Source organism: Necator americanus, chromosome X (genome assembly GCF_031761385.1).
Source record: "Necator americanus strain Aroian chromosome X, whole genome shotgun sequence".
Classification (NCBI taxonomy): Eukaryota; Metazoa; Nematoda; class Chromadorea; order Rhabditida; family Ancylostomatidae; genus Necator; species Necator americanus.
Genome location: NC_087376.1, coordinates 30,529,954 through 30,547,059, shown reverse-complemented (window position 1 = coordinate 30,547,059; position 17,106 = coordinate 30,529,954). Strand labels below are relative to the sequence as shown.

General features: G+C 39.1%; 2 protein-coding genes across 3 annotated transcripts; both read right to left on the bottom strand.

Annotated features, from left to right (window-relative positions):
- Positions 1-800: 800 nt before the first annotated feature.
- RB195_025974 (uncharacterized protein) lies at positions 801-5,839 on the bottom strand (the record flags this gene model as incomplete). Of its 2 annotated transcripts, XM_064214318.1 has the most annotated exons (14): positions 801-845; positions 921-1,009; positions 1,089-1,183; positions 1,486-1,580; positions 1,637-1,744; positions 1,800-1,935; positions 1,991-2,058; positions 2,161-2,310; positions 2,445-2,607; positions 2,675-2,757; positions 3,613-3,768; positions 3,831-3,911; positions 4,700-5,079; positions 5,812-5,839. In XM_064214318.1, the coding sequence occupies 14 exons, from the start codon at positions 5,837-5,839 to the stop codon at positions 801-803; spliced, it is 1,677 nt and encodes a 558-aa protein (XP_064070199.1). The 2 variants fall into 2 exon arrangements, with proteins under 2 accessions (XP_064070199.1, XP_064070200.1); XM_064214319.1 differs by lacking the exon at positions 801-845 and having other exon boundaries at positions 894-1,009.
- A 3,022-nt stretch (positions 5,840-8,861) lies between these two features.
- Positions 8,862-15,647, bottom strand: RB195_025973 (uncharacterized protein; the record flags this gene model as incomplete). Its single annotated transcript, XM_064214317.1, has 23 exons — positions 8,862-9,011; positions 9,068-9,167; positions 9,226-9,289; positions 9,347-9,432; positions 9,550-9,670; positions 9,728-9,810; positions 9,872-9,973; positions 10,028-10,158; positions 10,218-10,303; positions 10,368-10,428; positions 10,667-10,755; positions 11,118-11,215; positions 11,471-11,565; positions 11,618-11,725; positions 11,791-11,920; positions 11,973-12,040; positions 12,114-12,263; positions 12,451-12,613; positions 12,673-12,755; positions 12,864-13,019; positions 13,075-13,155; positions 13,403-13,836; positions 15,620-15,647. The coding sequence occupies 23 exons, from the start codon at positions 15,645-15,647 to the stop codon at positions 8,862-8,864; spliced, it is 2,667 nt and encodes an 888-aa protein (XP_064070198.1).
- Between the last annotated feature and the right edge of the window lie 1,459 nt (positions 15,648-17,106).

Sequence of the window (17,106 nt, the reverse complement as noted above, 5' to 3'; positions counted from 1 at the left end):
TATGCGCGATATCATATCAGAAGCGCCTGCGTGCGCTTATATAAGCGGCGATTTTCTGTGGTATCCATTCTCTTTGATTTTCTTTATTTTCTCTCATTACTGTTTTCTTGAACATTTATTTTTGCGTGTTAGCTTTTAGTGCATAGTGATAAGAGCATTGATGTCGTCGTGTTATTTGTTTTTTTACTTAATAGCCATAAGGTTTGATTACCCAAGTTTGAGGCTGAGCCATCCGAACAGGGTGGCTCAAAGTTGTAGCCCGAGTGCTCATACTTCTTTCTTACTCTTTCCGTCTACCAATCTTATATTTCGTCATTTGTTGAAGGCGGTGTCCCACCTTTAAGTTCTTTCCTAAGATTTTTGTTGAAATGTGATTTCCGTGACATTCTCAGTGAAAAATCCAAACGCGACGTGAAAACACACGACGGAGAAATTTTTCGCTTTTGACTGAGTGACATTAGCGGGTGGTTGGTAGGCTCTGATGTCGCCCAAGTTCACAAAACGATGGGTGAAGTTCACACGCGACAAGGTGTATGCAAGCACCGATTTCGAGTTGTTTGCAGCATTGGCATCGTTTATCACAGGGACGGCAAACGCGTGTGAAACGAAAGCGGCTTAGCGGACTTTCTGCTTACAATCGATGAAATTGAAATAGATGACAGAAATGCAGCAGAGGAGGTTTGCTGAGGGAAACTGGCACATATATCATTCAGGAAAAGGGGTTTCTAGGGTTCCCCGCTAAATTTATCACAGAGATTAAGAATATGAAAAAATTATAAGAAAATGTGGTAAACTCTGTCTTATCGTCTGAAGTGTTCGAATAGATGGAGATCACAGTAACGTAGCTAGATCACAGTAAGGTAGCTCGCAGAAGAACGTATTCCTCCGTTTAATTATTCAAACTTCAAACTTTTCTGTACCAGAAAGCTCTCGATGACGAGTTCTGTTTGTTTCTTAATGTCTGCTTGAACATCGTTTCTCTGCTGTTTGCTTCTTACATAGACATAACCTTAAAAAAATGAAATTCCTTATAGTGAAGAGTGTTTTAAGATCACATAATCCACAGAAAAAAAATGAAGAAAATGCACCAGGTCCATACGGCATGTACGTCATGATGAAATTCATGCACGGGATATTCGGGTCGCCCCTGGTATCTCTTTGATGCATAAGTTGCCTTCCAACTCTAAAATACTAGAAACCTTTGAGAACGATTTAGTGGACAACATGAGTTCTCTTTCTGACTTGATTCTAGCAGCAAACAACACTCAATTGATTCCATCTCCGCAAAGAAAGGTATACCATGAACAGATGTTCCATTTTGTAGATTACTTACACCTATGGAGGATTTCATGGAACTCATAGCCAGGTTAGCAAGATCGTTGGTGGAACGTATTTGACTTTATCATAATTTCTTAGTATTTATGATGCACACAACACGTTACATCTACAAATGTGTTCCTGTTTTGATGCAAAACGTTAACCCACCGGGCAACTCCTCTGCCACTTCTTTGCGCATACCGGACGTAATTTAAATCCTCTGCAGATTCTTTAAATATACCACCAAGGAATTCCGCATCTTCCTAGGACGTCAGGAGGAATACCATATAACGACAAAACATTTTGTTGAGTAACTTACGAAGATTAAGTGCGTGATTATATAGTTTACTATCGTATTTTCGTCAACAACGTTACCATTGAAGAGAGCATTCAACCACCCAAAATACGACGGTTGCGAGATTATGAGCTAAAATTTGTCGAATAAACTTCCTCTAAAAACCAAAATATCTGAACTAGCTCACCCGTTTATGTGGACCAGAAAAATCGACTGGACCGACGGTTGACAAAAGACTACGTAGATAGCTCTCCCATTTGACAGATGGATACACTTTTTTCAAAGTGGGCAGATCGTAGGGATTGTACTGTTGGGCGTAGTTTCTGTAGCAAGAAGGCGCTTAACTTTCGTAAAAGGTTGTCGCTGAAATAGACTTACCTCATTTCGGCATCTGCCCAAGACGCCAGAGCGATCCTCCTCTCTAGTTCCACAACATCTTGCGCAGCCTTTAAAAAATTTTCAAATTTTATGTAGTGGTCTCGTCGCAGCACAGATTCAGGTGGTCATAGATTTCATTTTAAAAAATGATAAAAAGAAATCGCCACTACCTTTTCTATCATATCCCTATACTTATCGGGTTCTTCTAAGATCTTCTCGGCAAATTTCTTTAAAACGTCAGCAATTTGAAGTCCACGTTTTTTAAGCTTCATCGTAAACTGTGGAAGCACGTAGAATTCTCTTGGCATCGGAAGCCGAGGCTGAAAGAAGAAAAAGTGATCTACGTCTCCCTGATAATTTCATATAGTTGTTGCCATTTTCACCTTCATTTGTACGTCTTTTAATAGACCGGTAATTTTCTCCACAACAACGTATTTCAAACATAAACACGTACCTGTGATAAGAACAGTGAATTCTGTTTGATCTTCTTGTAGTCGACCGAAACCATTGCGCTGAAAAGCGTACCCATCGCGTGATTTTGTTCGACTTCTCCCATTGCAGCGAAAACGTCAAAATCTTCTTTTAGAGTGTGGTTGAGGAACGGTATACCTCCAAACCTGTGGAGACATTTACCATAGCTATCCTTTTGGAAGCTGTTTTTGAACATTGAAACATATAGCCTACATTCTTGCAATTTCTTCAAGGAAATTAATGATTGTTTCGGTCGGAACATTAGGCGAGATGTGGTAAACGCAGTCGTGGAGAAGCTGGAATTGTTCCTCGATGCCGATATTGTGTGAGTAAGGCAATCTTCACAAAAATAAATTTTCTGCTAGTATAATTGTATATTAGCAGTTTTATTCCACGTAATTGGGGCGCGTGTAACGGAGTCGGCAAAAGGTTCCGCTGCCTACACGATCGATCGAAGGTTCGAATCCCCCTTACTGCTCACGAAGACTTTTGCCCATGAAACAGAAAGCCTGTTTGAGAAAAGTGGATAAGAAGTAAGATGCACGGCATTGATCAATCCTTGTAGGGATGTGCCTACGCGTTCGACTTCAATTCAAAATCGTTTGAGGTTCATGATCGCGCGTACAGCCCTGTAATGGTTCACGGCGGCTATCCGATCAAGTCAGTGTTTTTTTCAGATCTTCTCAAGCATGTCTAGTACCAATTTATGGAGTCCAGAGGAATGAAAGGGTTGGTGAGCACTGGGGTGGATTCGAGCCTTCGATCGATCGTGTAGACTCTTGCCGACTCCGCTTCGCCTTCTGATCCCAACATGATAGGAAAAAAGCGAGTAAATAAGTGTGACCCTTGTACTAGATGTAACTACGAGAGCCCCTTGTTATTGTTTTGATGAGCAAACGACTTCACAATGAGATGAAATGTTGTATGTGTTTAAGCTTTCATAGTTGACTAATTCACAGATAAATACATCGGCGAAAATATATGCAGTAAAAGAAATGTGGCATTCGATATTTGCAGAAACGAATATGACAGCTGTCATTCACAAAACTAACAACAAAGTAGCGAAATAAAGTACATGAGTTTCTTTGTTTATGAGGTGAATTTTACCGTAGTTTTTCTAAATTACTAACGATCGAAGCCAGAAAAATCACCGCTTTCGTTATTCTCTCCGTTTCTGACCGCTTCTTATCGTTCACATCCACATCGAAGAGGGCGTCAACTATTTCTGTGTTCACTGCATCTTGAAGTTCTTTTATAGCTCCGTAACGACTGACCCCATGTTCTTCAGCCTTATGATCTTTTAGAAACTGCAAGAAAGAGAGCAGTTTTTATGTTACTTGACAAATCAATGTAAAATACAGAAACAAGCCTTGTTACAAGTGAAAGCGTAGAAATCTTCGCACGGATTGACACGTTCGTCGAGGCCACTAAGAATGAACGATGCTGCTTCCTGGAATTGTTACCTACAATCAGATTAAATTAATCAGATTAAAAGTTTAGTGTAGGGAAATCCTAGGTAAGTAAGTATTCAGCAGGTCAGCTCTGGTGCTTAATGAAACATGACATTATATATTAAGATAAATCACAGGAAAAGGAAATCATCTTTGAGAACTTCTGTAAAAATATTTTACAAGATCCAACCACGTTGTCGCTGCTTTTTTTGAACGTAGGGCCATGATAAGTACGCAGAAATCAGTATCATTGTGCTCGGATGGGTAACTTCTTGCCACTTATGAGCCCCTCGATCATGTAAACATGTGGTTAAGTGTTAATGAATCCAGAAAGACTTAGGAGATCAGTAGGAATGTGAGTGTCTTTTCAATGGAGATTTGCATCACTCATGTCATGTTACAGAATCCGTTTCCCTAGTTCGAGTGTATAAACAAAGCATAGAACGATACTGCTTTCTACTCATTTTGGTTGGTATTTTGGTTCTGGTTTGGTTTAATGTATCCCATTGCGACTAGGATTCTCCAGGGAACTATCTTTTGCCAGTGTTTGCTTCTCTAAACGCAAAAAAATACTCAGTAGAGACGACAGCGACAGCGTACTTTTAGATAGGAGAAAGTTACGGGAAATCACAGCTTCATTTTCTACGGTATATTCCATATAAACTGCGATAAGGGGTCAAATAGAAATATGAGTGTGAGGGGAGATACAACGTTCGTTGACAACGTAGGCAGAAATGTAGCACAGTGCACCAACGAGTTACCAGGTGATCAAGATTAGCTCACTAACCTGGTATGCGTATGAGTTGTCTGAAACTCCATAGTTCGGACACATTATCGTACGATTACGTCGCGGTGCGGCCTCCGTTGCGACGAATTTCGGTGTGGTGAGAGTTCGAAGCGTTCGAGTTGACGTTGTCGCGGAACTTCTCGGTGATATTGTTTTTGCCGAAACTCTGGTGCGTGACACTGTCGGCACAGTCACTATGGGTTCTGTCACTACATTTTCGGATACGGTAGTCTGAATAGATGAAGACAATTGCACTACTGGACGACTGAGTGGCTCCTTAGGTCTTGGTGGGTTATCGTTGTCATTTTTTACACGTGTCCATGTAAGGATGCTGAAAACCAGAGAAGTGATGAAGAGGGCCGCGACGACGCCGGTCAACCCTGAAAACGAACTTGAAACAGTGCAAGTTCTAAGTAGTGACCAGAAAACAATATTTTTCCATTATTGCTTTTTTATATATTGGACGTTTTCGGGAATGCTATAAGACATGTCGAGCCCAGCTTAGTTTTCACAACCAACTTTTTGTCGGCTTCATTTTTGTGTTACATTTTGTAGAGGGTTTTATGCATTTTTATAATACTGTTAAATGCCGACAGTATTAAGAGAAACTTATACCGCTAGTCCAAGATAATATATTTCTTTTTTTTTTGTTTTCTAGGATATTTTTTAAATGTATTTCTTTTTCAATTATTTGCCACTGTTCTACACTTGAAAGCACACTTGAAGGATAACGAATCCTATTTCGCTCCTCCTTTAAGAGACGCACAGAGAAGAATTTTCTAGTGAAGAGAACTGAAAGTATGGCGAAACAAGTATTGTTAATCAATTTTTTCTTACTTTTGTCTGCGTTGTTCTAACTTAATCCAATTAGCATTACATTTCTGTCGTGGTCATGCTTCATGTTATTCATGCTCAAAAATTCGCCATTCTCCCACTAATGTTGTCTATCTGCGTTTGAAGCCTTCCTGTTCTGGCTTCCAAGTTAAATAACGGGTTAAATAAAGTGTGCGGCAAAGAAAAAACAGTCTTTCTTTCACTACACTTCCATTTTCAACGAATATCTCACTTGTAACATTTGAACTGAAGAAAAGCGTTTCATGTAGAGAACTCACCGGCGGTGCTTACGAGGAGCTTGGTCATTGAAATGAGAACTAAGGGGAATCTTCTTATCTACAAAGCTATTTTTTTAAAAAGTTCTAATCAGTGGAGCTGTTATCTAGCGAGGAAAAGTGAATTTGGAATGTGTATGACACGACTACTTCATCAGAGTGGCGGATAGTTGAACTCGTGGCTTACATCATCTTATGATATCGACAATAGAGAAAATCACACTTTACCTCCAACCCTCTCTTCTTTTCTGCTTCAACAAGAAACACGCAACTACTGGAACGGTTTTCTGTTCAATATTAATGTGTACATGTAATTGTCTAATGAAGTATGTTAGTCTAGGTAATATTCTTAGTTCTTAGTTGTGACGAAGTGAGAAGTGCTTGGCTGCAATGAGATGATACGTCGAAGCTAATCACATTTCGTTACCTGTATGTGAGTTGTCATTTGAATTTAATCAAACTCTTACATTCTTTACGTGTTGTTTCGTTGTCATCTTATGCGAGGCGGTCCTAAATTAAAATTCATTCTCCATAACTTCAAAAAAGGGCAAAACTTCGTCCTCGAGGATGTCTCCCCTTACTATGTCTCAAAGCAAAACTGGTGTATGTTTAACAGATTAGCTGTGATCACACCAGCCACTAAATAACCTTATCACATTATTATTTTATCATTTTATTTATCATCATTATTATTCTGCAATATTTAGTAACGATACTTTGGCCAAATGAGCCAAATTTACGTAATCTCTATAAATCATGGTGGTGAAAAGTCTTTAATAAATATACTAATCTTTCATATGTATATGACAGCACACTTATGTTGATCTTGCCTCTGCACAGCTGTCTATCAGAGAGTTTTGTTTGAGAATTCTGAAGAACTGTTGTCTTGAACCGGCAGATTACATGTTTCCACTTCGAGACATATCCAGTGTGACTTCGAGGTCGCCATTAGTTCTCCATACAAAAGCGAACATTTCAGGCTGATTAGTGAAATCACGCGTTGAAACAAGAAGGATTTGCTCTTGCGTGGCAAGAATTACGATTCAATCGTTAGCTGCTCTGCCATATCTTTTTAACTCCGAATTCTCTCAATAGTTCGTTTTTTCACAGCGAACAACAATGGATATTGGATGCTGCTGGACAGTATGGCTCTGGGTTCAAGATTAGCGTGCTTGAAGTAATCGATAAGGTTCCATGTGCGAAAGCTGAAAGTCAAAAGTGATATGAAAATTCACACTTAGACGATATACTCGAAATGTAAGGCAACAAGAACATGTTTCATCCATTGTTCACTTCCAGAGCTTAGTTAATGTTATTTACCTTTTTTTTCTTTTCAAATTCTGGTACGGCTTACCCATAGATAATTCGAACTCTACGCTCATTTTACTACAATTTATTTATTTTATTAGTTCTGAAAGTTGGAGATCAGAATGAACTGTTTCTGCGTTCTTTTTTTTTACATTTTAACTAGTAGAAATTGCTGATAATGATGACTAAATGTAAAGTCATTAGTGTTGCCTTGCGTTATTTGCTGTTTTTGTTGAAAGAGCTCTAAAATAATCAAGGAACGACTATTGTTAACACGCATATTAGTTACCAACTTAGTTAGTGCTGATAGGCTGCACAGGTATTGATGTGGTTTTTTGTTTCAGCAAGAACATTTTCCTGTCTCCCTTGAAACTTCTTGTTCGCCGTTTCCTTCATTTTCGGAATTAAGCCATTTGTCGTGTCAGGATTGGATCCCTGAGAAAGGAAGAAGATGCCGCAAGACTGTTGTGGGAAGGGGAATTGAATTTCCACCCCTCTTCGATCAAATATTGCCCTTCCCATGGACCGTTGTTTAGCCCAGATGATCAATCCACTGAAACTAACTTACACGGAAGATTTTCACTAATCTTTGAAGATTTTGGGTGTTGTTATTTTCACAACCTGTTTTGATCTTCTACTACTACGATCTACTTCCTACACGTACTGTTATGTCAGTTTTGCACATTTTTGTACACTCCAGTACACAGCGCTACATCCCGCTCTTGCGGATTTATTTTAAACGTGTTAGGATATCGTACGGTTTATTAGCAATATTTGTTTGGTAATATCTTCTAGAACGAGGGTATCATAGAAATAAGGCCTTCTTGTAACTGAAGAAGTTAAAAAAAGTGAGGGAAGGATGTTCTTGTTCTGGGAAGTTGTTGGAATGTTCTTGTCCTTTTGTTGTCTGTAAATTGCAGCAAAAGATTTGCTCCCTCAGCTCCATTTAATCTGCTTGCTGCAGTCTATGCTATGTAGAAAATCGTTTTTATGCTCTTCTTAAATTTCTACTCGTCCTTCTCTGAGGATTAGCCTCCGATTTCTTTCTCTTCGGCAAGGACTTTGCTCTTCGTGCAGTAATTGAGTAAGTTAGCATTGAAACATACTCGGAGCAGGAACCGAACGACTATTCGTTCATTGAATGTGAATTTTTGAAGACATGTCGGACATTGGAAGGATTTAATTTTTTCTGGTTATGGAAGTTTTTTTTAACTTTTTCCAGTGTAGTACATATTTATTTGTTACCTTTTCAAGCACGGGCCTGTTCTTATGTACTTCAAGTGGACTTGGACTTGGTAACTGTTTAATACAGCAACTATTTATTGCGCCAAGTTGGTTGTTAATTTGAATGGCGAAGAACTTTCGTCCTGCCTCAAAGATAACTTCTTTATTCTTGTTAATACCACCATAGATAATGCTGCCGAATGGAATACCTCTAATTCAGAAAAAGCATGTTCAGATAATGTGTGTTTTGTATGAAAATGGATTCAAAATAAAACAAAGTAGGAAATGAAAGCAAAAATACGTTAGATAGATGTACAGCTACATCAGTGGACGGAATAGAGACTTCAATAATTTGTTCAGATAAGATCGCAGCTGGTTCGCTCTAGAGAAGCAGTAATCTTGTTCGGCAACATGCTTATGGATATTTTTTGAAGAAAAATCCAGAATTTAGAAGAAGAAATTTTGCTGACAACGTCATTATCACGTAATAACATGAGATCTGACGGTCCATGTTCGAGCTTTTATTCTGCGACCCACACTGGACATCGTTGTTCTGCTGGTGGATACATATTTTGTCCCATTGTGCAGCCAAAGTCACGTCCAAAGTCTGGTATATCCTGCATTACTTGGTTGACTCGGCATGAGCCTGGTGCGTGAGGATCCACCAGAAGCTGGAAGATTTCAATACTAATTTTCGACTTTCTCACATCAAAGTTTGATCGCATACCTGTGTAACGAGACTATTCTCTGTCTGGCTCATGCACCATGAGAAACCATATGTCAACCAGAAGATTTGATTCGGTGTATACTGTTCCAATCCCGGCAGTCTTCAAACGAATGTGTCACTAATGATATTCCATTCTACTTTGATTAAAATCCTACTACCTCTTCTCTTCTTCACCCTTCTCCTCGATGTATTCTCGATAAGCTCTGTATGCAGCCAATTGACCTGAAATTACTATTCGTGGAAAACGTCTGCTGAAAGGATTTAGGGCGTATGATTCACCTCCTACATCGGCAATATTCTCTCCTTGAGTTGTCATCCCATTTGCACACTGTATGGTACCACTCTTTTCTGGGCAGCACTGAGTACTAAAATGGTAACCACGGAGAACATGAACAATATCGACATCCCTACTAGTTCTCCATCGTTGAAAATAAAGGAATATCACTTAATGTGACTATAATTTTACTTCTCCAATTATCGACCTGTACTGTGTAACAACACATTGGGCCATATCTCTGAAGCCATTCTTGGATGTCGAATCCATCCACCCGCATTCAAGCCACGTGCAGCCAGTGAGTTTACCATCATGACCAAATTGAACTCCTTAAAAACTCGCAATTAGCGTTTTCCTAGTGAGAACAAATGATGGGACTAACTTGCCTTGGTCGTCAAATCCATGTACCAGTTCATGGCCACCAGTGCCGCCTTGTCCAGCATAATTATACGCTTGAGGGTATTCATAACTAAAACTGCGCATTTTATATCGAAAGATAAGAAAGACATCAGATGGCAAGCCTCACTGACTTGTAATAAGGTGGATTCCAGATAGCGTAGGGGAATGTAATTGAATTTCTATCCGGCTGATACCACGCATTTACCAATGCAGGAGACATCGAAAAGTAGTTCCTAAGTTAGCCTGATCATGAATGAAACATATTTTTTTTGCACATCAATCCTTGCCTCTTTGGTTTTTCTTTAAGCATTTTGAGGGATTCAAGGTTTGAATATCCTTTGATCATGACCTTTCGAATTTTATAATAGTTATGAGTGTTATTCGCATTGAAAAGGTCGAGAATTTCACCATAGTCTTTCTGGAAAAATTATGAAAGGAAATATATCGAAGGTGAATACATATTAATGAAGTTGACACCTTGTGATATCTGTCAATCGTCGCACTGTTCGAGAAGTCTCCATACAAGTCTTTTGGCCATCCATAGTTTTGAACCAGATTCTCCGCTAAAAAGAAAGAAAACAGTGTATTGATACTGCAAATACTGAAAATTACGTCCATTTCACCTACCTTTTTGCCTCGCCGCAGCATGAGACTCTTCTGACATCCAGTCCAGTTCGGTGATCATACGCTTAAAAGATGTCAACACGTTTTGTTATCCAGAAAAACGATGACATAAAAATAATTTAGAAGGAAGCCACTACTTTTTCATCTTGTGCATGTGTATATTCTTCGATTCCAATTCAACACGAATCATTCATTAAATCTTCCTAGGATTGTGGGAGCCATATTTGTGTACGCATAGATATTAGATTTGGACCATGGACCATGAAAGTCAGAATAGTTGGAGTTAGAAAGCAAATAGTTACCAAAAAGTGTTTAATGACACGTTCTGTCTGCTCCTGTACGTCTTTCGCCACCTCCTCCCTGTTTTTCTTAGATTTTACGTAGACATAACCTAAACAAATATCTTTCATGTTCATTAAATGGTTGTTTCTTCGGATTCACTGATAATATTTTTGCGTTGATTTTACGGCCATCGAATCTTTCAAATACAAGTTACTGTTTAGGTACTGAGTCATGTAAAAAAATTCATTTTCTCCACTCATTTGCATTGACGTTTTGTCCCTCCTCTTACTTGATAACTTACTATTCTTACTTGATTTCTTGGAAATTCTTCTCGTGTTTGGCTCAATACTTACGTTACTTCTGAATCGCTGTGAGCTCTGCACAAAAAGCAGCGTAGATAAATTAGGCCCAAATTTAAAACTGCTAACACTGAGAGAAAACAAAAAAAAAGATAGTTGTTGCTATAAATACCAGGTCCGTTTGGCATGTAATGCATCATATTGTTTAAACACTCCATATTTGCATCTGCAATTGTTTCATCATATAATCGTCCGAACTGTCGGCCAACTCTACAAATAAACATTGTTATTAATTTAATATGAAGATATTTTTCGGTTCTGTTCAACATTGTTCACCAGTATGAGAGAAAACAATTTTGTGCACGATTGGTCGGTCGCCGCCCCAACTCTATGCACTATTATATGTATACTATGTATTTCTGTTCTTAGATGATGTAGTTGTTGAAGTGCTGCGAGCTTTCTCTCATATCTTAGCTTCGCTAGAACTTCTCTTCGTAAACATTTTGTACTTTTTCCTGTGCCCACCTTGTGACTCCTCGGCCTCTTCGAAAAGAATATTTTACGTAGTCAGATTTTTGCACTTCTCGTTTGAAGTTTCCACCAAGGAAATCAGCGTCTTCCTTAATTATAAGCAGAAATATATAGAAATAATCGCACCAGTCGAAGACTTACGAAGATCAGATTAAGGAGAAGATAGTTAGCAATTGTATTACGATCGACAGCTTCTCCTGCGAAAAGCGCGTTCAACCAAGCGAAGTACGACGGTTGTGTAACAATGAACTGGAATTAAAAAGTGTTTGAAGTCGTAAATGACGTCAACCAAATGACCTGAAGAGCAGATGTACCGGCACAGTGTTGATGTCGAGGTTGCCTACAGAAGAGAGCAAAGCCGTAAAGTAGTTCTTCCATTTAATCGATGGATACGCCTTTTCCAATTCTTTGAGTGTGAATGGATTGTTTTGTAGCGCGTAATTCCTGAAATATACATGCCAGAAAAAAAATCTAACTTCCGCTAGAAAAGAGTTACCTCATTTCACTATCGGGCCATGTTGCCATTGCAATTTGCATCTCCAGCTTCACTATATCTTGTGAAACCTGAACTGCTTCCTCTTTTCTTCGATGTTGTTCATTTATTTGTCATAATAGGATCTTCCAATCAAGTAAGCACCTTCTTTATAAGATTTCGGTATGGGATGGGATCATTTAAAACGATTTCTGCAAAATTCCCTAGAACCAAATTCACTAGTTCTACACGATTCTGAAGCCTTTTTGTATGCTGCGGTAGAACGTAGAAGTCTCGTGGCAGTGGAAGATAAGGCTGCAATAAATAAATATAATTATCCGGGATCCCTGATCGTCTTGCTCAAGTAATGTGCTTTCGCTGCTTAGTACGCCTGAAAACAATACTGTTACTGTTTCGTCTTATACTCACAAGATTCCTTCTACCGGAAACTTTATCAGGAAGTACCCATTCGTTTTATGGCGACTTATATCAACCAGAATACCTGCGAAATATATAAGGCGTGACGAGTGACGTCTGAGAAGTCTACGGAGACCATTGCACCCAAAAGTGTTCCCATTGCATGTTCTTGTTCTAGTTTCCCCATCGCAGTAAAGAAGTCCACGTTTTTATTGAGAGTATGGTTAAGGAAAGGTATTGCACCCAATCTATAAGCACAAATATAGACTTATTCATATGGAAGCCTGCTAAGAACACTAATCCATACAAATCTCTCATCTCTATGAGCACGTCCCTTGAATTGTCGATGGGGAGCCTCGCCCTCGAGTGATGGACGCATGCGAACAAAGCCTAAAATCGCTAATAATGAATTGTGAACCACTTGAAATCGTATCCTTCCACCCTCGATTGCTTCGCTGATCACTGGTTGATGTTACGATTAGGTGACAAGAAACCTACAGCCTTCACAATCCTTTCCGTCTCTGAAAACCTAGCGTCGTTTACTGCAACGGGTTCAAGTGCGTCCACTATATCAGCGTTCACATCTTCCTGAGCCTCCTTGTATGTCCCGATTCGGTTTATTTCAAGCTCCGTAACGTTATGATTCTTCAGATACTAAAACAAAGTGAATGTTATCTCATAGGGTGTTCCATAATGTATTGGATCTTACAGTGTTACAAGAAAATGCGTAGAAATCATCGCATGGATCGACGTTCTGATCCAGACCACTGATAATGAATGCAGCTGCTTCCTGAAACTTGCAGACTCGCGTGTGTTGTATTAAACTGTCTAGTTCTCGATAACTTGAACCGCAGAGCAAGATTAAAAGGAAACTGAAGTGAGATTTATGAACAACGTCATCTCATTGCTTACGAAAGAACGCGATTTCACCACAAGGCTTGCGCTTCTTCGAACTGGCCATTGTCTTATTATAAAGATGGAAATCATTCTCTAGTAAAGCTTTAAGAAATCCAATTTTAACACAAAATTGGACTCACCTGATACGAATATCTCATGTCGGGGTTTCCATAACTCGGACAGAAAACTGAGTCGTTAACTCGTATTGGAGCTAGGGTGCTTGTCGGAGGTTTTATGGTAGTTATTGTGCTAGATTGAATGGTTCTCAGCCTTGTGGTAGCAGACGTTTTGGTTATTGGCTTTGTTGAAGTGGTTGTCGTATCCGTTGATAGCCGTTCCTTCGTAGTTGTAATGATAGGTTCCGTTTTAGGAGGAGTAGGCCCTTTCTGCTTTGTTGTAGTAATGGGGTTGGTCTTAGCTGGAGTTTGTTCATGTGTTTGCGTCTGCAACTTCGTCGAAGATACTGGAGCAGGACTCGGCGGCACAACTTCTTTCTCCTTGTTCACTTCTATCCATGTCAGAACATTGAAAACTACGGACACCACGGCCAATGCGCCGACGAGAACGACTAGCCCTAAAAAGAAAGCACCGAATTGGTTGTTGCGTATTTCACAAAGACGTAACTACTACTAAATCAAATATTTACGGGTCGTTTGACTTTGATATGTATAACATCATGAGAAGAAAATCATACTGAGAGGAATCTAGTGATTTGTTATAGATTCGTGATCCAACTCAAAGCAAAGCATCACATGTGTGTGAATGGCTTTCTTTCTTGTTGAAGTGTGCATGGTTGTGATTCGGATAAGCGAAAATGTCAAAAGTCGTATTCCCTCCATATGTATACATTATATATCCGGGCTACCCTAAAATACTCCCTTCTTATGAAATTCGACTTAACGCTCTGAACTAAAGAGTTTAAAGTACAGATGAGTGGTCAACTACTTAGTTCTGGGTTTTTGTATGTTACGAGAAGAAGCTACGCCAAAGAAAAGCAAGTGTTGTTTTTTTCCGACAGACAAGTTGAAGAACAGCTATCCTCGATTCCCACTTTTCTAAATTGAGACCAAAACTCTTCTCAAGTATGTTAAGCTCCTTTTTTCTGCAGAGTTGCGCATTGGATTAATTTATTTCCTCTTAAAGTTTTGTTTAGTGTTGTTTAAACTCGAAGATTTTGAAGAACAAGTTATCCTTATTGAATGTTCTTACTACTCTAGATATGAACAAGAATTAAAAATTCCACTGTTTTAGAAAAGTCGAGCAAGTTTATTCTCTAATAAGAGTTCACATTAACCATTGGAGTGATCCATGCTTTTAGCTCACAGTTTAGTTTCATTTCTTCTGTTTTTTCTTTGACGACACTGGCTACTGAAACTTTGCCTTGATATGCTTTTTTTCGTACTCTTCGTTATAATTGGTCCTTATTCTATCCTAGTGGTGGTTAACCGTTCAAGGATAGCGAAGAAGTGAGCCCTTCCGCTTCAGGTCCCGCCACCGTTTCGCCCAGGTCCCCTGATGGACTCGTCTGTTCTGAGTTAAGTTGGTCACCCAAGCCCAGGTTGCTGTCTATCTACTGCACTATTCTGAGTTTGGGAAAAGGACCTCGCATGAGGATTTTTTACCTTCTATAACAGGAGAATGACTTGCCAACCCACCACTTAATGTGCTGTGAAGGGCCAACCTTGCTGTGTAAAACCTAGGCGGAACTCTAGTGAGCTCTCTTCGTTGTTATAGCACACCTGTAGGTGCTTTCAAATAAATAAATGAATAAATAGAAAAATAAATAAATGAATAAACAAGTATATATATATTACCATAGAAACTAGAAAGCCACAACTTTGGTAAAGGTAATTTTTGATGATTGTACATACAAAACGATGCCATGCGATATTCTGGGCAATTTTAAAAGCTTGTCAAATAAATATATGAAGGGGTGGGCATGGGATATATAAATATGTGTGTATTTTCATCGGATGTCGGGGCGAAAACAGTATTCAAACATGCAACTTCAACAGCCCAACATTAATTTCTGCACAAACAGTGAAAGTTTGGGGAAAGTAAAACATGGTAAAAAATCTGAAGAACGGTAATCCGCTGGAATGCTCATTTTTCCCTTTTCAAGCTGAATCCAGATTGAATTTCCTTTTTTGAAATTATTGAAAGAAAAATTTAACATCTTCCATCCTTTTGGACACCAAACGGGATCTTTGTCATTTCTGCTAGAATTATGTCATGGGTAGAATAGCAGATCGCAGCTATGAAGTAATCATTCCTTTCGATTGAAAGTCAAAATCAGAATGTATGTGCTCGATACGAGTGGAACCTAATAAGGGAACAAATCATCGCAGAATACTTACCAGTGGTGGCTTCTAGGAGTTTCGCCATTGGAATGAATAGCTTTCCTCTTCTTCCTTATCAATGAAGACATTTTTTTAAAACTTCTAATCAGTACCTTGACTGGTAGCGATGAAAACTCCGGAGTACTTTTGATATGACACTATTCCCAAACTGACAACCACATGACTTGGGAGCTTGCATCATATGGACTAATTGTCTGTATATGCCCATAGGTCTTACGAAAATGATTTAATAAAAAAAACATGTCAGTCTTTGTGATGATCCGTGCGTGCAACCCTTTCTTTTGATGGTACAAAAAAATACGTGAAAGCAAGATTGTCACGATGTCGTTCCTTGTCACAACTATAATCCATAAATTGTAGACTTTCTCCTTTTAAGATTTATACTTGTGTTGTTACCAGGATAAAGATCAACACTTTAAGTTTTTAACCAAAGCGTCAAATAAAGTTGGATCTCAGGAGTCACATTTTAGAAGCATGGTGTAAACGTCTAGATATGGTACAGAACAAATTCAAATAGCTATTTTCTTTGCACTTAAAACGCACATTAAACTCTTCATAAAGAAAAGCTGTGTATGGTGGACACTCGTACATGCCGCGTCAAAAAAAATTCTCGTGTCAGTGACAAAAAAAAAATCTCGTCCGTGTGCGGGCGAACCCATTTTGACGGGGAGTTGCATCGTCGTATCGTCATATTACAAATGAATTTGGTTGCTGCTAACCTCATTCTCCTCACGAACACTTTTCAAGTTGAGCGCAGAAAGTTGTTTTCCACTTCATCCTTTAAAAATCATTCTTACGGATAATTTCAAATAAGTCCGAACAGGGACAAGTTATCAAAGGAGCTTGTTCTTCCATAGCCTGAACCGGAGTGAATAGTTGGGTGGGTTAGGCTCTCGCGAAGTCAGCGCTAATCTTCGTATGCAGCGAGATTGGGTTGTACCGTGATGGTTAAGTGGTGCAGGATGCAGCTGTAGAATATAAATGGTGATCCGTTCCGTTGGTGGGTGTTAGATGGTCCAGGTCTCAATTTGGCACCAGACATTGTCAATTACAGCGGAAATTACTTGACGGCTTGGTTTTTTTCGAAGAAAATATTGTACTAGGATTGCGACACCCTCCGAATCCTGCCCATTCTAGGAGCATTTTCCTTCAAAAACAACTCTCTTCTTCAGGATGATTTGAAGGACAAAGCTGAATGACGAAGTGCAGACAACTAGCCACCTCAATTCTGAATTGCTAAAAACCTCAAAAACTCGCGTGAAGAAATAAAACGGCTACATGCTTGCCGCAGTACGAAGCAGTCATAAATAAGGTGACTGAAAACTCTTTACGCTGTAGGTGGCCAATTTGTTGCTACTAAAATGATACTGGTGCTATTTAATGAAGAAGTTATTTAATAACATATATTTAAAACGGGAGCATTCTTAGAAAGATTTTCTGTGTTGCTTTTCAATCCAGCGAAATGTCAGGTAATAGCGATGGTT